Genomic DNA, 20520 nt, shown 5'->3' on the forward strand with positions numbered 1-20520 from the left:
GATAGTCGATGAATATTTGTATTATTTGAATGGAAAAAAAATTTCATTGATTATATTTACGATCTTTCGTAGTGTATTTGCCATTTCTAACGGAACTCTCGTATGGACCATCGTATTCCAATTTGATTTTGTAATCCTGCAATTCCTTCTTCATTGCTTTGATCAGTGGATATTTTCCGGCACCGCATGATCCACGAAAATCGTCCATGTCGATCGACCAGATCATGACACCACCGAAACCTTCCTCTTTCAACCAGTTCATCTAAATCGAGAGATTAAAGAGAATTATTAAATTTTTTTTAGGATAAATTAGTCCGTCTTTTTTTTTTTCTTTTTTTTATACGTACTTTGTTTATAAGACTTCTTTCGTCATCGAAACCAACCCACTGATTACCTTTATAAGCAAAAGGTACTTGTTGTTCGCTATCCCATACCAAAGTCGTGTTCTCTTCGTTCAAAAATCCACATACCTAACCGACATATAAATTTCTTATTAACTATTCTCATTTTTCACATCATAGATAAAAGATAAATTTACCTCGTAATAGGATAAGAATCCGGCTTCGTTGGTGTAATTACCAGGGATACCACCACCAGAGGCAGGCGCTCCAATGTCAAATTTGTCTTCGTCGACTAATGTAAACGATCTGCCATAAGTTGGCATACCTATCATTAATTTTTCTTTTGGTGCACCTTGTTTCACCCATTCTCGTGCACTGTAGTCCTAAAAAATTGAATTGGAAAAGAAAAAAAAAAAAAGAAAAAAAAAAAGAAGAAAAGTAATAAATATGAAATAAAATTTTCATTAAAAATAATATAATCGATCGAGAAGCAGATATACTAACGACTGTCAATTTCTTTTGATAACTCGTTGCACTCTCAAGAGGATAAAGAGGACTATTATGTCCAACTTGACGTTCCCATTGACCATGAAAATCGTACGTCATCACATTGATGAAGTCCAGGTACTTGGATATTTCCGGGACGTCATATCTAATCGATTAAATGCGCATATATGGAGTTATCGTCGATTTTTTCTTTTTTTTTTTTTTTTTTTTTATAGCGAAACAAAATAACCAAACGAAAGAAGATAAATTTTACCTTTTTTCCTTTCTTTTTTCCTTTTTTTTTCTTTCTTTTCTTTTCTTTTTTTTTTTTCTTTTTTCTTTCGAACAAAACTTACCCAGCAGCTATAGCCTCGAAACTGGCCGGTACAGCCGCAGATAAAATTAATTTAGGCTGATCAGAGCTCTTTGCTTCGCCCTCGAAAGCTAGCCTGAGTTCTTTCAAAAGATTCACATAAGCAGCACGATCGTCGGCTCCTCTAAAAAATTATTGTAAAAATTTGTAAAAGTGAATTTTTTATTATCGCGATATTTATTTACCGTGGATATTCCCAATCAACGTCCAATCCGTCAAATTTGTATTCCCTGAGGAACTCTATGGCTTCATAAACAAATTGATTCATTCGGAAAGTATTGCTAGTCAATGTTTTGAAGGGTGTCGATCCAAAGGCCCAGCCTCCAATAGCTAACAATATCTGACGAATCATCGTATATCAATGAAGACGATAAAAAAAGGAAAAAAAAAGAAAGAAAAAGAGAAAAAGTAACAATAATACCTTTATGTCTGGGTTCTTCTCACGAAGTGCAATCAATCTTTTATACATTTCAACATCTTGATCGCTTCCTTCGCTGAGCAGATGATCGTTCAAGGTCGCGAAAGCATAGACGACGTGAGTGCAAAGTGTTGGGTCGATGTCCTCGGGCAAAAATTTACCAAGGCCTGGTCTTTTGTGAGACCAATTGGTCAGATAACAAATGGTCTGCGCTTCTCTTTCTGTAAAATGAGAAATTATCGAAACAAACGCCATTGTATTTTCGATTAGAAATAATTCAGTCGATACGAGTGAAATTTTACTAACCGTTCGTTGGCGTATTAATAACCAATTGAGTTAATTTTGGTACTTTCTTGGCCTTGCTCAATGCGTCAGAGATAGAAATTTTGTAAGGTTCTGGTTTCTTAACAATAGTTTCCGTGATGGTAGTAGCAACTGAACTCCAATCGACGTCCTTGGCATCCGGTCCTCGTGAGATACCTCTTAATTCTTCTCTTATTGCGCCGATCAATGGATACTTGACGTTTCCGACGCAAGCAGTACCATTGAAATCGTCCATGTCGACGGTCCATATCATAGCACCACCATAACCGGTAGATTTCAACCAATGCATTTTGTTCCTTATAGATTTTTCATCGTCGAAGCCTACCCATTGATCACCGTACACCAAATATGGTACCTTCATCTCGTCGTCCCATATATAAGCTGCTCCGTTTTGCAACATCTCACAAATCTATCGTTAACGCAAATCAATTTGATCAATTTCTTATTTCATGATCGATTTGGCATGCAAACCTCTATACGCACACATAAACATGGACTCAAGCATAGACAAGAAGAAAGTTTGCTAAATAACTAATGACTTGCCTCGTAATAAGCCAAGAAACCGGATTCCTTGGTATATTCTCCAGCTTTACCACCACCGCTGGCCGGTGCGTGTACACGGAAGTTCGATGGGTTTGACAGAGTGAATGATCTACCGTACGTAGGCATACCGATAATTAACTTTTCCTTCGGTGCACCCAATCTTACCCACATCGATGCCGCATTGTCAACGCTCAATTGTTTTTGCCATTCCGAATCCAAGGATGATGCGAAAAGCGGCGCGTTGTGTCCGGTTTCTCTTTCCCATTTACCGTGAAAGTCGTACGCCATGAGATTGATGAAGTCTAAGTAACTAGAAACGAGGATGAGAGAATAGAAGTGAATTAAATGGATAGTACGATTATCGTGAAATGAGAAAATTTTATGAAGATATTTATTTTTATGAGGATTTAGAGATATGAAGGAAAAGGAAAGATCAAGAAATTAATTGTACGAACGGAAGGAAATGAGGAAATTGAAAAAAAAAGAAATTAAGTGGATATGATATAAAGATCGGCCGAAGAGGCGAAGTAATTATAAAAAAAAGAAAAAAAAAGTAAACGAACGAGAAGAGAGACGAAGAAACGAATAATTGAGAGGATATAAAAATGAAATGTATTTGCGAAGTAATGAATAGAAAAAAATCGAAGAAAAAAAAGTAGAAAAAGAAAAAAGTAAAGAAAAAAAAAAAAAGAAAGAAAAAAAAACATCCTAACCTGGCAACAGCCGGCACATCATAACCACCTTTAACATTATCAGGTCCAACGGGTACGGCAGCTGTTAATAGAAGACGCGGTTTCTTTTTTTCTTGTGCCTCAGCCTCGAAGGCTTCGCGAAGTTCTGAAAAATATTAATGAAGTTGACCGAACGCGTGTTTACGTATAATCTTATAAGAATATTAATAAACGTTTTTTACTTTTTCTAGTGCATTAATTTTCGGAAAAAAAGTCATTACCCTTCAATAATAGAACGTAATTCTTTTTGTCGTCTCCTCCTTTCGGATATTCCCAATCGATATCGAGCCCGTCGAAATTTCGATCTCTCAAATATGGTATAGCGCTGTATATGAATGTTTGTCTAGCGTATCTCGTCGATGATACGTCCTTGAACTTTTGCGTGCCAAAGGACCATCCACCTTTCACAAAAAACAATTTTCAAGTGTTTATAAAAAGAAGAGTTTTTTTTTTATAAGAAAAAGAAAGGATTTGTTTCGTTTTGTTTTGTTTCTTCTCTTTCTTATCAGATAGATTGACTCACCGACAGCAAGTAGAATCTTCAGAGACGGATTAGCTTTCTTTAGGTTCACTATTCTCTCGTAAAGACCAATTTTACCGTCCTTGGTTTCATCGTTCGACTCGAAACTTGTCAATTTATTTTTCTTCAACCATCCAAATGCAAAAACCACGTGGGTGCAAAGATCTGGCTGTATATCCTCCGGCATGAATTTACCAATTTTCGTACGATACTGCGACCAATTTGTGTAGTAACACACGACCTGTTCGTGATAAAGATAAATTGTAGAATGGATCCGAGAGGAATAAAAAAAAGATCTCAAAAAAAAAAAAGAGGAAAAGGGCGAGAAAAAAGAAAACGGTAATAATAATGAAGAAGAAACAATGAAGTGTCCAGGTAAACAAAATATTTATCACGTGTAATTTATCTACATATTTACATGAAATTTGTACGATGTACCTTGTAATCGTTCGTCTTTCCAGGTTGGATTTCATTCTTTGTGCTCTTATTGTTAACACGATTACGCGTGACCTTGAACCTGTTAACACTAGCCGATACCTCCTGATCGTTCGAGATCGATGGTGTTAATGTAGTGGGCCTTCGTAATCTTTTCCTTGCACCTATATTGGAATAATAAAAACAAGCTTACTTATCCATGATACGTATTTCATTACGTATGATAAAAATTTATTTTATGAATGATAAAAGAAAAAAGAATCTATTTATAGAAAGAAACAAGATATTCGCTTGTACAAATACTTTTACAAAATAAATCACAGTTAAATAAAAAGACTATAAAAATCAGAAGATATATATATATATATATATATATATATATATATATATATATATAGTGTTCGCTTTTTATTTTTGCTTTAATTTTTGTTATCTTTTAAAATTAAAAAAAGAATAGAAAAAAAATGACATACCTTCTGCCTGATTTGAAAGACACAGGAGGAATACCGCCAAGCAGGCAAGCAATAGCCTCCTAATCGTCCTGTTGCTCGAGACCTGGAAAGAAAGTGAACGTACAGGAGCGTGAACATGTACACGATGAAACGTGATTACGATTTTATTTGAAAAATTGTTAAACGAACGTTTCTGGCCTGAGGTTAGGCACGACTTTGGAGCTGGAGGCTGATTCGTAAGAGAAAGAGAGATAGGTAGATAGATAGATAGATAAATAAATAAATAGATAGAAAGATAGATAGATAGATAGATAGATAGATAGATATATAGATAGATAGATAGATAGATAGATAGAGACAGAGAGAGAGAAAGAGAGAGAGAAAAGAAAGAATAAACACGAAAGAAAAGAAATCTACTTGAAATATGAATTCGTGGCATCGATTAGACAGGACGATAGACAGATAGAAAGAGAGAGTGAGAGAGAGAGAGAGAGAGAGAATTCAAAACAAACGGCGAAAGTTCTTTGCGGTTATTTTACAATCAATTGCCGTGCGATCTCTGGAAAAATTCACATGCCTCTTCGTTTCTATCTCTCTGTTCATTTATTTACTTTAGTTCTTTTTTTTCAAATGTAACGATACATTTGTTTTCAAAAATTAAACAACAATTAAAAAATAGATCTTATTTATTATTTAATTTTCTTTTTCTTTCTTTATTAATTTTTTTAATCTGATTAAATAAGATTTTAATTTAAACGAAAAAGTATACTTTTTTAATTTTAATAAAAATAAAATGTCGTTCTGTAAAAGGGAAATTTCCTTTGACCTAATTATATATATATATATATATTTGTAATACATGTATAAGTATACATGCGAGTATATTAGATGTCGAGGGCTACGGTAGCTCAGTGGTTCAAAGCACAGCCTGGAAAGCGGAAGATCCCGGGTTCGAGTCCCGGTCCAGATCAGAGATATATTATATATATAAAATTGTATAACATTACACATATACGCAACAAAGCCAGAAGAAAGGGGGGAGGAGAAGAGAGAGGTGTTCCTATTGAAGGAGGGGTGAATTTTACCAGCTGCCTTTTCATTTACAAAAATATAATTGGGGTTTATTGACGGGGTTTGTGTTTTTCCATAAGGTTTTTTTCTCTAAAAAATTAAATCTTATAATGATCAATTGTTATATTTAGTAAATATTTTTAAAGGCTTTTTATATCCTTACTACACGTCCAGAAACGATACCGATGTTTTCCCCCCCTTGTCAAGCGAAACAAAACAACACACTTTATTATTATATTAATGTAAATAAAAACTTATACAGGGTAATTTGGTATACGTGTTATAATTTTTAAGAAATAGCTTTTAAGAAAAAAGAAATTAAAATGTATAAGTTTCTATCTAAATATTATATTATTAATTCTATTAACTAATGAAATTGAAGATTTTGGATCATAAGGGAAAGGGTTGTGATAGTTCTAGATCTAATGGAGAGAAAAAAGATTTATGAAAAATAATTTAACATTAGAATTTAAGGAGAAAAACAAAAATTATATTAAATATGATGAGCTGTATAAATTAAACTACCAAAATTAGATTTAAGGTTAATAAATTAGATTACAATATATATGCATGTACATTAATACATATATATATATTATTATATATGTATATAATATATATACATGTATATAATATATATATATATATGTGTATATAAAAATTTACAAATATGGTAATGATGCTTTAAACTGTGTCGCTTGCAAGAATTTGTCTGGCGTGTGTGATTAAGAAAAGAAGCCTCCCCTTCTCTTTCAATTCCAATTTCTCTCCTAGGAATAAATTTAAGATTTGGAAATATTCGTAAGAAAGGTTGTTGATCTTTCTTCGTAAGGGTTTTTCTGGATAGCTTAATTGGACTTTCAAAGCAGCCGCTCAGGAAAAAAATATCTGTGCTCCACTCGAGAGGCCCATTTTTTTTGCGTTTTTTGACACATATAATTTTTTTTTTTTTTATTATTTATCTATTTTAATATGCTGTATTTTATTTATAATTTTATAAGCTTTAATGTTGTACTTCCTTTACTTTCCAAATAATTGTAAAAAATTATGTATTCCTTGTAGCTTGAATATTTGATGATGATAAGCCAAAGTTTATTGATTCGTTTTTTCTTTTATGACAACCGGAAAAGAAAGATACGAATAGATTCGTTATGATTTAAACAAGGGAAAAGAAAAAAAAAAGAAAATGAGAAATTTCCTGAGAGACGAAGCCTTTCAATTAAAATATCGCGAATCGAACGATTTTATCCGGGTTTTCACTTTTTCTTTTTTCCTTTCTTTTCTTTTTCTCTCTCTTTTTTTTCCTTTTCTTATCCATTCTCGCTCGAGTTCTTACTCAACATAATGATAATATGTAGTTGCAATTGCGAGAACCTCGTTGTGCGTATTCATTCGTCTGTTTATTGTTGTCGTTTTTCTCGCAGGTAGATTTTCACTTGGCAGATTTGTTCGCTCGATCATAAAAGACAGATCACGTGGATTATATTATTAACGTGGAAATAATCTAGGATTAGTCACGTTTTAATTAGAGCTCGCCATTTTGAAGCAGGCATTACTAATTAATTAATCTGGACGAGCTGTGGAACGCTCGTTAATAATTAATTATCTTTCTCTCTTTTTCTCTCTCTCTCTCTCTCTTTAAGTCTTACATAGATAAGTGATACAATTTCCATACAAATGCATTTTCATCTTTCCTACATTTTGTTATAATTACGAGATATTTCACGTAGCTCTCTTTTATTTATTTATTTATTTATTATTATTATTACTATCATTATTATTTATTAGGAAATTCGCTTAATCCAATATATTGTTGAAGTCGATCAAATCGAGGTAGAAAGTCGTGATTTAATAGTTATTCTTTTAAGAAGAAAGTTTCGTTCTTCGAATCTAATACTTGTTATTTCTCACGATTGTACAAGTATATTCTTAATTGTATATTAATACGGTATATAACAACAACAACAACAACGACAACGACAACGACAACAACGTCGTCTAACTTTAAGTACAAGTGAAATTTTTATTTCGCATCGTTCTAAAAAGGAAACAAATCGAAAGAAAAGAGAAAGATTAAATAATAAAAAGAAAAGAAAAAAAGATAAACAAATAGACAAATCAAAAGAGAATTTATCGAAATAGGACGCAAGAGAGTTCTAATGTACAACAGAAGACCGGTTCTGAAAGTGCATTAGAGATTAAATTCTAAACTCAAGTAAGGAAAAAGATGGAACCGATCCTCTTTCCTTCCCCTTCCGTACGGATATATCGATTTCTCTCGTGTTCACTCACTCGTACCCTAACGGATTAGCTGTTTCGCGGATATATATATATATATATATACATATTTTTTATTCTTAACGTCGATTATTCGAACACATCGTATAATAAAGACACGGAGAAGGAGGAGGAGAAAAAGAGGAGGAGAAAAGGAGGAGAGAAGAGGAAAGGAGGTGGAGGCTGTGCCCGTAATTTCAAGTGAAATTTTCACGGACGGTCGAACATGGCGATCTAGAATTCTCCGTCTCGTGAAACACTGACGAAGAAAAGTTACTACTTCTCGTCGCGTTCGAGATGTCACCGTAATTCGAACTTCGACGTATATGTAGGTATATATTTATTACGATACTCGGTTGTACTCGTACAAGCGTGTCGACGTAATTTCATATTAAACGAAGAAGAAAAAGGAAAAGAAACAAAAAAAAAAAAGAAAAAAAAAAGAAAGGAATAAAGAATGAACATTTTGTCACAAAAAAGAAAGAAGGAAAAATAAATTTTATATCAAGAGAAAATTTTAAATCAAGAGAAAAGAATAAAAAAATAAGGAACGATCTATACGTGTGTATGGGAAAAATTTGACATATTCAAGAAGGAACGAATATTTTAAAAAAAATATATATATATATATATATATATTCTCTTTTAAAAAAAAGTAGTAAATTATTTTCTTCTCCGCTTAGAAAAATATTTCTAATTCGATAAATTCGAAAAAAATGCTTTGAAAGAAGAAAAATCTTTCTTTTTCTTCTTCTTTTTTTTTTTTTTTTAAATAACAAATTCTTCATTCTTTCCACGAAAGGATATCTGTTTTAGTGAAAATCATTGTCGTACGACGAAAAGAATTAAAAAGAAAAAAAGACAAAAATATAATGAAAAAAAAAATCTTTATTTATATTGTTTTCCGTTCTAATCACAGAACATCTTTCTCTATTCATCGACAACCGCAAACGCATTAGACGATCGATAGCAAAGAGGACATCGCAAATTACCGTTCTAAGCAATCCGAGTAGTCACGGATACTCGACAGGCCGTATAATGGAAATCGTGCACCATGACAAAGGTGCCATTCTAAAAGTCTCGTTTAGAAATTTCTTGCTTGTGAGGAGAACCTTCTCACAATATGTATTTATATATATCTATGTATATAATATACATATCGTATGATATACATATATGCATTGTATGTGTTGCATATTGCAATAATTGAATACATATATACATACACACACATACACAGACAGACATACTATGCACTATATATACACTATATGGACGATGTATCGCAAAAGCTACTTAACTCTTTTAACCCTTTACTCTCTTTCTCTTTCTCTCTCTCACTCTCTCTCTCTCTCAGTGTACCAATCAAATACAACACGTACTTATAAATATAAATATCAGCATACACATGTTACAGAACTATTAGAGATTATGGACTTTGAGATTATTGATCGATTTAACATTTAACATTTAACATTTTTTTCGTTAAATTACACTGATTTCATTTTTTTTTTTTCATATCGAAACTTTACCATCTAGATATATTCTTTTTAAATTTATATATATATTTATTTATTTATTTATTTATCTTTTTTTTTATGTCGTCTCTCTTCTTCCTTTTTCTTTTTTCCCCCCTTATCGTTGTCGCAAACGTAAAGAAGTCGACGTTCTTTTAGCAACGATAGCAATTAAAAAATTTGTGCGTATTCATCTTCACGTTACTCTCGCGTCGTTGATTATTATCTTTCCTTTGAAATTTTGACAGTAGCAATTAAAAAAATTTTTGCAGGATCACCCGCATGCATACGTACTCACTCATCGTCGATAATGATTCCCTTATTTTTAAAATTGCATATAACATCGTTGCCGAACATGTTGATATTCGGCACAAAGAAGAAGAGAAGAAAGAAGAAGAAGAAGAGAAAAAGAGAGAAGAAGAAAGAGTACCGTAAGACGAATTCATTCCCACCGGGCTTCTAACTTTCTTTTCGACAATCTCTCGTGTCAACTCTCCTTATTGCGTTTGTGCCTTCGAGAGTTGCTCCAATTTCGTTCTCCTCTTCTTCCTCCTTTTCTTCTTCTCTTTTACTACAACTTTTTCTCTTTTTCTTTTTCTTCTTCCTTTCATTTTTTTTAATGTTTTTTTGTTTTGTTTCTTTTTTTTTTTTCGTCCATTACCTTACACGCGGATACTCGAACGTTGCGCCCTTTGATCTCTCCGACGTTCGATCATCGTCCGTCCCTCGATTTTATTTATATATATACATATTTTTTTTTTGTTTCTTTCCTTCCCTCCACTCCCCTCCCCCTCCCTCCATCCCTCCCCTTATTCATATTTCGTAAAATCGATGGTAACGGTATGTAGGTTAATTGATCTGCAATTTTGCAATTTAATTTGCAATTCAATATTTTCGTTCCTGCATTACGAAAATTTTCTTTCTCGTCGTTCTCAGGAATTATACACGGAGAAAAAAGGGGGAAAAAAAAGAAAAAAGAAAAAATTAATGGGAGAAACAATTTGTTCTTTTTCTCTTTTCTCTTACGAGAGAATCCCTTTTTAATCGCGAACACGTGTAGAACCTTATTTAACAACAAAATTAAATCGATCATTAATAATAATGATCGAACATTATTTCTCCAGGAAGATCCGAAAAGTCTTTCCTATAGATTTTAGATTAGAGATTATTATACCGTAGGAATTATGCCTTTTTTATATAATAAGTACATTCTCTCCTTATACGCATATATATATATATATATATATATATATATATATATATATATATCTTTTACTTCCTTTTATCGCTAACAAAATTGCTTCTGGGTTTTGCGTAACTTATGAGGAATATTTGGAGCGAAGAAAAATAAAAAAAGACAAAAGAAAGAAAGAAAGAAAGAAGAAAAAATATGAAAACATTTTTTTGTAAAATTTAAGATTTCATCATACTTCATTTTATTTCTTTTTTATTTTATTTTATTTTCTTCTATTTTTCCGATGTGCGCGTGACACTTAATCTTGACTTTCTGTATGGGAAACTTATATATTATTTATTACACTCCTCCTGTCATCGACCTCCTTAGGAGAATGGATTCGTTTCCGTTATATAGCCAAGTTCGTAGCTTTCCTTCGTTGGATTGCGTCTCTTTTTATCAATCTCTTTTTCTCTCTCTCCTTGTCCGTCTCTCTTTCTCTCTCTCTCTCTCTCTCTCTCTCTCTCTCTCTTTTATAACATTTACCTCGTTCGCGAAATTCTCGAAAGTCTTGCTCTCCTTTTAACTTACGATTGTCGATCTAGAATAGGATCGCAAATAAAAGAAAGAGAGAGAGAGAGAGAGAGAGAGGGAGAGAGAGAGAGAGAGAGAGAGAAAGAGAGAGAGAGCGAGAGAGAGAGAGAGAGAAAACAAAAAAAAATGAAAAAGAAGACGAAAAAAGGGATCAAACTTTACTTTTTTCATCGTCGATCATGATCTAACAAGTTCGAAAGTCACTCGCTCTAGTTCACGTTTCAAGAATTTTTTTTCTTCTTTTTTTCTCTTCTCTCTCTCTCTCTCTCTCTCTCTCTCTTTTCGAAAATTGGAACAAAAAGTAAAGTCTTTTTGGAAAAAAATTCCGTCGATGGATTGTTTTTTTCAATTTATCAAAACAAACAAAAAGTTTGCATTTTCTCTGCCGCATTACATTTTATTATATAAAGGATAACAATACATTAAATAATAAAAAAAAAAAAAAAAAAAAGAAAAAACAACAAAATAAAGAAAAAGAAACAAAACGAAGAAAAAAAGATTCACAGAGATTAGATCATTTGGAACGAAATTACTCATGCGAATGTAGAACGATTAGGATCGATGCAACGATAAAAGCACACATATACACATACACACATACACGGAGACACACATATATATAGAGAGAGAAAGAGGGGAGAGAAAAAAGACATCGAATCATCATTGACAGGAAAGCAGTCTAACACGGCTTGCGGTTACGATCAGGGGATCCCCGATTAGAAAGGCTGTTTTTGTCTACACCGTTCACATCTAAAACGAATATGATGACTAACGTGTATGTACGGTCGGTGCACTCTCGTTCGTTCGTTCGTTCATTTGTGTGCGTTCAAAGTATTTTCTTAATCAAACGCATTATTATTGCACTTTAGAGAATTTTTTTGCTTGGAAAGAAATTTTATTTATTTATATTTATATTTATATATATATATATATTATATATATTATATATATATATAAATATTAATGTAATGATATATTGATTACATTGTAATTATAATTAATATGATAAAGTATATTAAAATATATAAGTAAAGAAAAAAAAATTTTATTTACTATGTATATATTATTTTATTTATATTATTTTATATTTAATTTATATTATTTTATTTACTATGTATATACTATATATGTATATATGTATATATTAATTTTCATTTAATTTAAGTATTATCCGTATACTTATATATTATACATAATATATACTATTAATAATATATTATTTATATATTTTATATATATAGATATTTATTTTTTAGATATGAGTAAAATGATAACGAGTATTGCATTTTTACTTTTGTATTTTTTGTGTAATTTTTTTTTTGTCGTTTTCTTTTATTTTTACATTTTTAAGCAGTTCAAACGTTTCTCGTGTGCATTAGAAAATCTAGAATCTTGATTATACCATCTAAGCACAGAAGGCGAGAAGTCACGATGTTACGAGAACACCGTAGAACCTGTTTGATGCGTAGTACGAGGTAGGTATAAATCGCGGATGGGTCACGAGGTCAGTCGTGTCACGATGAAAGCTAAGAGTTTCCTTCGTGCACTCTCGTTCGTTCACTTTTTGACGGATTTTTTCTTTCTGTCTCTTTCTTTCTTTTTTCTTCCTTTTTTTTTTCAAATTAAAGGACAACAAATTTATTTCATATAATAAGCAATAAATTCTCTCTTTCTCTCTCTATCTTTCTCTTCATTTAAAAAATTATAAACGTCCCTCATATATTCAATAGTAATTGGATGATAAAAAAGAGAAAAATAATTAAAAATAGGTCAGAAGCAAGATATAAAATTACCTTGCCAACTGCTGTTCTAAAAAGCTACTTTCTAATGTAAATTATTAGGAAGATATCCTAGAGAGACTTTTTCTCCTAAAGATATCTAATATCAACGATTTCTTCTTTCTCCCCCTTTTAACACCATCGCTCCACTCTTTTCTTTTCTTTCATTTATTTATAATTATCTTTTCCCCTCGATATATTTCACGCTATGACGATAGTAACGAAACAAACAGGTCTGTGATAACTTGGATATATTTACGTAAGCGTTACCATTTGAACTAGTTAGTTCGGTCTTTCAAATTTCGTTTCAAATGCATTTCTTCTTTCGAATCGGTCGAATGAATGTGGTTGGTTCAGTTGATAGAAAAACGAGAAAAAAAAAAAAGAAAAAAAGGAGTAATAAAAACAAAAATAAAACGTAATGAAAAAAAAGGGAGGAATGACCACTACGAGAGAGTTGAGGTAACACTATCGATCGAACACTTGCTCGGAACATGTGGAAGCTCGGGTATTCACGTACCGATTCGTTTTCAGGCTACACACGTTTGCGAACCGTTTTCACCTGACTTCCGTTGGTCGAGGCCCCGCTAAATAGCTTTACCATAATCCTCTTCTTGCTTGAGTCTTATGAAACTAACTCACTGTGGTTAGTTTATCCTAACTATGGATGAGAAGCCTCTCTTTCTCTCTCTCTCTCTCTCTCTCTCTCTTTATGTCTCTCTCATGGATCGATAGATCGATAAGATTTCTTTTTTCTCGATTGTTTCCTTTCTGTTTTTACGAAATCAATTTTTTCTATAAAATAAAATATATATATATATATATATATATGCATGTATAAGTGCGCGTGCGTGTGTGTGTGTGTGTGTGTGTGTGTTTAATGAAGAATTTTTTCGATCGTTTAATTTATAATATTAGGGTATGATTTGATTTGGATATAAATTAAATTTACATTATTAAATATATATTATTTTAGGATGATGATTATTTTATAAATTTTTTCTTTCTTCTTTATATTTATCTCAAATCTTTAAATTGTTTAGTTTATGATATTAGGACATGAACTGATTAGGACCAGATTTAGAATAATTGAATATATTATATTAGGATGATTATTTTAATGATATATATATATATGTTTTTTTTTTCATTTTATATTAGTTTGGAATATTAAAAAATTTCTTATCATTTGTGATTTGATACATTATTTTTCTTAATTTTATTTCTAATTTTCAATTTGTAATATTATAAAAGTTCATTATTAAAATTTTCATTTCTTCTTTGCTCTGAAAGAAATAAATTATTTCATTCTTTTTATTTAATTGGTACATTAAATTATTTATATATTTTATTTTATTCTTTTGCATTTTTTTTTCGCTCGTGTTTAACATCAACGTATTGCCAGCGTATACTTAAACTAGGATTGAGAAATAATGTTAGATAGTCGTGATTGGCAAACGTGTTTTGCTAAAATAGCATTGATAGATAGATTCAACAACTTAGAGTTAGAAAAGATCGTTCTCAAGGTGGACCGATCTAATGAGAATAAAAAGAAGAAAACAGAGAATAGAGAAGAAGAAGAAAGAAGTAGAAAAAGGTTTGAAAAAATGAGAATCAATGAATCAATTCCTTATATATCATTAATCGATCCTCGTTCTTTGAGCTCTGGATCGTAATCATAATCTTTATGATCAACCAATAAAATCATCCACCCTTGATTTACTATTCATTTATTCCTAAATGAATATTCAATCGAATGCAACTTGCATTTATATCCTATATTTATCATTTCTATGCGTGGTATTATTATTATTATTATTATTATTATTATTAGTATTATTATTATTATTATTATTATTATTATTATACCATATATAAGTATAGTAAATAAGAAGTAAAATATAATATATAACGTATAATGAAATAAAATAATATGATAAAATATATTAAAAAAAGAATGATATCTTTAATTTGATTAAGAACAAATAATAAAATAAATAAATATAAATTATCTAAAAATATTATTATGTAGTAAACATTTATATGTTTGCAATTTATATATATATATATATATAGTTATATAATAATTGAATTAAAAATATAGAAGATGATAAATAAATTTCTCTCCTTTTATTGATGGATACGCATATAAAATGCAGAACGCGGACGTATTGCACGGCTAGCTTCGCAATTTGACGTTCCTCGGGCTCTACAAGATTTTCTATGTGCGTACACGTGCACGATCAGACGCACTTACACACCGACAATTTACCGTGCATGCATATTCGGGGCAAGGACATTCCTTTCTATACGTGTGCTACACATCGATCGTTTATTCGCATTAATTTTATGCCGCGAGAGTCCACGAAAACGGGGAGGTGGAAAGAAAATTTAAAAAAGAAAACAGAAAAGAAAGAAAGGAATTATGTAATCGATTAAGAGAAAAAAAATATGTATATATATATATATATTATTTATAGATTAAATATTTATATTCAATTATTAAATCAATAAGTTACGCAAATATTATATATTTTGATGGATTAAAACATATTTTTATTCCATCAAAATTCTATTCTTTATAGATTTATCGTTTGGATCGATCAGCGTTGTTAATTAATATAATAATTGTAAATACTATATTGATTATTCATTGTTTGCTTTTCTTTGAAATATTATTATTTTTATTATTTGTTAAATGAACGAAAACAGACAAAACAAATTGTCTTAAGAGTCGAATCGTGAGTTCGGTGTTTCTTTCTTAAAAAAAATAAAAAAGAAAAAAAAAGAAGAAAAGGCGAAAAAAAAAAAGACAGGAAAATTTCTCGACGAGAGAAAGTGGCAAACACAGTGATTATTAGCGGATCGAAGAGAAGTGGGAGAAAATCGTGCCACGCCTTCTGTATCAGTTTAACGTCTCTTTGTCAGGTGATAGCGCGCTCAAGATACTTACGGAGGAAGTAATTTTCTGTCGTGATTCTTTGATTCTGTTTTTTTTTTTTATATTATAACAAGAAAAGAAAATTACCTAACTAAAACAAATTAACGGGGAGGGGGGGAAAGGAAAAAAAAATGAATAAAGAAATCGTAATAATTAAATTAATAAAAAGGAAAAAATTGCAAAAGAAAAAGGTAGAAAAAATGGAAAAAAAAGTCAAACTTTTTATTGGCTCATTATTATTAATTTTGTTTTTTTATTTTGAATTATATCCCGAGAAATCGATCACTCGAAATTATCGAAGCGTTTCGATTTTTAACGATAAAACGAAAAAAAAAAGAAAAAATAGAAAGAGAACTAAGAGATCGACGAACAAAAAAAGAAGAAAGCGAATAAAGAAATTGTAATAATTAAATTACCAAAAAAAAAAAGGGATACATTTTACGATCACTCATTTTTATTTTACCTTTTTTGTTTTTATTCCTTTTTTTTTTTTCCTTTTTTTATATTTTTAATTATACACGGAAAATTTATCGAAGCGTACGAATTAACGTGTTTATCCTGTGTAACTTTATTAAAGTAAAAAAATAGAAAGGAAAAAAAGAATGTAAGGACATAATACATAAGAGAAATAATTATTATATGGTGTCCTTTTTATTTTTATTTTGCTTGTAACATTCTTTTATTATTTAAGTTAGTCGATTGAAAAATCGAAACAATTCGATAATAAAATGATCGACGTATGTTTTTATTCTCGATCACGATCAAGCTCCTCTTCGTTCTTTGCCGACTCTGTCGTAAATTTAACGACACCTCTCTCTCTCTCTCTCTCTCTCTCTCTCTCTCTCTCATTCCTTCTTCCTCTCTCTTACAACATAATCCTGATTCAAGACCGACGTACGAGGATACCATTGGAATATTAACATTAGAATTGTAAAAGTAGTCAAAATAACGGGGTTTTTTAAATTATTTGTTTTACAGTTATCGTACATGGCGGCGTAATTATTTTTACGAGTGTATTCATTATAAGATAGAAGTAATAGAATGTATTCATTTTTATTTATTTATTTATTTATTTATTTATTTACTACCGTACGATAGTTCGTATCGATAGAATTGTTGTGAAAAATATATTGATCATTCTGATCTTCTTTAAGAAAATTAAAAAAGGAAAAAAAAAGCATAATTACTTTTATAAAGTGTTTAATAAAATTTATTCACTTTCTTTTTTTTTTATTCTTTTTACTATCATACGATAGTTTGTATCGATATAACTGTTAGAAAAATTGATCGATCCTTCTAATCTTCTTGAAATGATTGAGAAAAAGAAACAAATCTTAATAGATTCTCTTAATAGATTCTATGAAACGTAGACATTAGAAATGTTTAGTTTCTCTAACTACTTTCAATGACAAATATTAAATAAAATCAAAAGTGATAGCCAGCTTCATTCCAATGCGTATACAATGTATTATTAACTCGAAGTTTCTCTCTTAAAGCAAGAGAGAACGGAAACAACTTTTCTCTTTTTCTTTACCGTTATGTCGCTGCGCTTCTAATACCGATCGTTTCAATCCTTCGTTCATTAATAATTCAGCGCATTTTCATTATAGTCTTCGATGTTACTTAGGCGTGTGAATATATATATATATATATATATATCTGGTGGGCTCACGAGTCATTAGATAATTTTAAAATTCAATTACTTTTTTATGAGAATTTTTAAAGAAATTTTTCTTGAAGACGAAAACACTTGATCCACTCTATACATATATAATGTATATAAAGGAAGATTTTGTATCATTAAGAAAAGAAAATCTCTCTCTCCCTCTCTCTCTCTCTCTGATTCTTATAATCTGACGTGTGATTTTCATTTTGTTTTGTTATGTTTTGTTTTGTAATTTAAACAATAAAAATCTGCTATTTATTTTCCCAACGAAATTCCATGAAAGTTGGACGTAATTGCTAATAAAGTGAACGCGTTTAGTACTATTATACGTAATTAAATTTAATTGGTCCAGGTGTGTTCCGAGCAACGGAATAATAAATAGCTATTACTAATTTAAACTTCTTTCTATTTCTGAACACAACGAGCACATTAAATATCAATTAATTATTATTGTTATTAGATTTTGTATTGTTTGCTTTATTTATTAAATAGTCTCAGTTAAAAATCGATTGAAGGATAAAGTGTTTTAAGATAAAATATCAATTCTATATTTGATGATTTATGTTTTATGAGAATGCATATAATAATAATAATAATAATAATAATAATAATAATAATAATAATAATAATAATAATAATAATAATAATAAAAGGAAAGAAAAATATGAAGTAAATAATGATAACAACTAATTAATCGACCTTATTCCGATAGAACTTTCACCGAAATTTTTGATCAACTGACATAACGTATCCGGCAACACAAGAACTGAGAACAGTTATATAGAAACACACTTTACGCAACATTACGAGTGGTAAGTGTTAGCAATCGAGCGTGGCCAATTACGAATGCTGCTGCATTCTAATGATATTAATCGCTAGAGGAAATTACTCCACACCGTGGTACACGGGCTAACGTTCCGTTCAACGTTTGACATACGAAGGAAAAGATTTTCTGATTGATTACGTATATAAAAATGAAAAAAAGAAAAAAAGAAAAGAAAAAGAAAAAAATAGATAAATAAATAAATAAATAAAAATAACATACGCATGTATGTCCAAATTATAATTTGTAATATAATTGATAAACGTGTCAATATTGCAATTGTATAATGAAAATAATTGGAACGATCGATTCAATTAAATAAATGAATAAATAAATGTTGTCTCCTCTTCTCTGTTTTTTGTTTTTGTTGTTTTCTTTTTTTTTCTCTCTTTCTCTTTAAAATGTTATATCGAACATCGTTTTATATAGATTATTCATAATTCTTTGAATAATATCGTGCACCCATCTATAATTTTCAGCCGATCGTATTTCCATCAAAATGATCTCACAAAGATTGTTGAGATCTCACGCAACGTTGAGATAATCGAGCCGGACGATCGTTTCGATGTTGCCGTTGGGAATATTGCGTAAGGACAAACCTTCCTTCCTTCCTTCTCTTTTATTTTCTTTTTTCTCTCCCTCCTTTTCTTTTTACAAATGCATTGTATGCGCATTAATGTATGTACATACGCTTATAAGACGAGATCTTTGGAATAAATAAATATGGAGTCGTTGTTGATTCTAGGTTTTCGAATAAAAATTAATAGTCCCGTTGAAAAGGTATTTTCCTATATCGATATCTTTTTTATCGGAACGAAAGTTTATTATTAAAAAGAAAAAAAAAAAGAAAAAAGAAAACAAAAAAAGAGGAAAAGGAAAAAATAAAATGAAAAAATACAAAAAAAAAAATATATACATATATATATATGTATATAAAATGAAAAATTTATCGAGCGAGTCATCGTACCGATGAAAGTGAGTGGGCTCAGGTAACCCGGAAGGACAGAACGAGTTCTCGGTACCTGTAACATCGAAGGTCCTCGAGAATATATCGTACAGAGACTTGGTATACCTGTTCAAGAAATCTTTCTCAATACGATAAAAGACAACAACTTCGTCTGTTGAAATTAATTCGTATAATTCGTTAAATAATCTCCGTTAAGATCGACGTTGTATATCTTTGTTAGTTTTATCCGAGAAAAAGAGATATGTTTGTGGAATAAATATTGAATCGTTCTTTTTTTTTTTTTTTTTTAATAGCATTCAACTCGACATTTTTCTTAAATCTTTATTCGACGAATCACTAACGCATCTACCGGTTATTGTGTATCAACGATTTGTATTTTACGAAAATATCCACGATGAATTCGATTGACGATTATTATCGTTGACAGATTTCATTAAATCCTTACTCGATGGATCTATCACGAATTAGATCGATTATTTATATTCAAATTATCGTTGATCACGCAGTTTCCATGGAATAAACGTCTTGTTGATCGAAATTATCGTAGATCACGATCTAATCGTCATTCCCGGAAACGGGAAATGTAAATTGGTCGTTAATTATTTCTTTTTTCTTTCGTGGATTTTTCTTTTTCTTTTTTCTTTTTTTTTCTTTTACTTTTCTTTTTTCTTCAATTGTCTTTAGAAACGTTAAGGGAAGGCTTGAAACGAGGAAGCCCGTGAGAAAGAGGAGCCGCGAAAACCACAACCGTCACCGCAGCAATATCTACTTTCTTTTTTATTATTATTGGTCGAAGACGACGAAGACGACGAAAACGACGACGAAGTAAAAAATTAAAAAGAAAAAAAAGAATAAAAGAGAAAAAGAAAAGGGGGGAAAAAATCGATAAATAGAGAAATTTATAATTAATAATTATTAAATGTCGCGCGAGATAGATTTATTATATTTCGTGGAAAGTTGGATGATATTTCTTTGCGTATACGTTCACTGGTCAAGTTGTCTTTTACGTTGGTCTCTATTAGACCGGTTCGGCCGTGGTCTCGCATGAATCCATGCGTGATGTAATATAATCGAAAATGGAACACGTAG

General features: G+C 30.6%; 1 protein-coding gene across 1 annotated transcript in view; it reads right to left on the reverse strand.

The window, feature by feature from the left end:
• The window catches only part of Cht7 (chitinase 7), a 22719-nt gene that overhangs the window by 786 nt on the left and 1413 nt on the right, over window positions 1-20520 (reverse strand). The window contains exons 2-15 of the mRNA XM_035884671.2: window positions 4645-4726; window positions 4175-4335; window positions 3740-3977; window positions 3438-3617; window positions 3199-3322; window positions 2486-2795; window positions 1925-2351; window positions 1622-1839; window positions 1386-1540; window positions 1184-1324; window positions 846-993; window positions 539-724; window positions 348-470; window positions 61-262 (exon numbers count right to left, since the gene is read on the reverse strand). Of these exons, the coding sequence (XP_035740564.2) occupies window positions 61-262; window positions 348-470; window positions 539-724; window positions 846-993; window positions 1184-1324; window positions 1386-1540; window positions 1622-1839; window positions 1925-2351; window positions 2486-2795; window positions 3199-3322; window positions 3438-3617; window positions 3740-3977; window positions 4175-4335; window positions 4645-4726 (2695 nt within the window). The remainder of the gene's footprint in view (window positions 1-60; window positions 263-347; window positions 471-538; window positions 725-845; window positions 994-1183; window positions 1325-1385; window positions 1541-1621; window positions 1840-1924; window positions 2352-2485; window positions 2796-3198; window positions 3323-3437; window positions 3618-3739; window positions 3978-4174; window positions 4336-4644; window positions 4727-20520) is intronic.

This window comes from Vespa mandarinia, chromosome 15 (assembly GCF_050613455.1).
Source record: "Vespa mandarinia isolate Hongniang chromosome 15, ASM5061345v1, whole genome shotgun sequence".
NCBI lineage: Eukaryota > Metazoa > Arthropoda > Insecta > Hymenoptera > Vespidae > Vespa > Vespa mandarinia.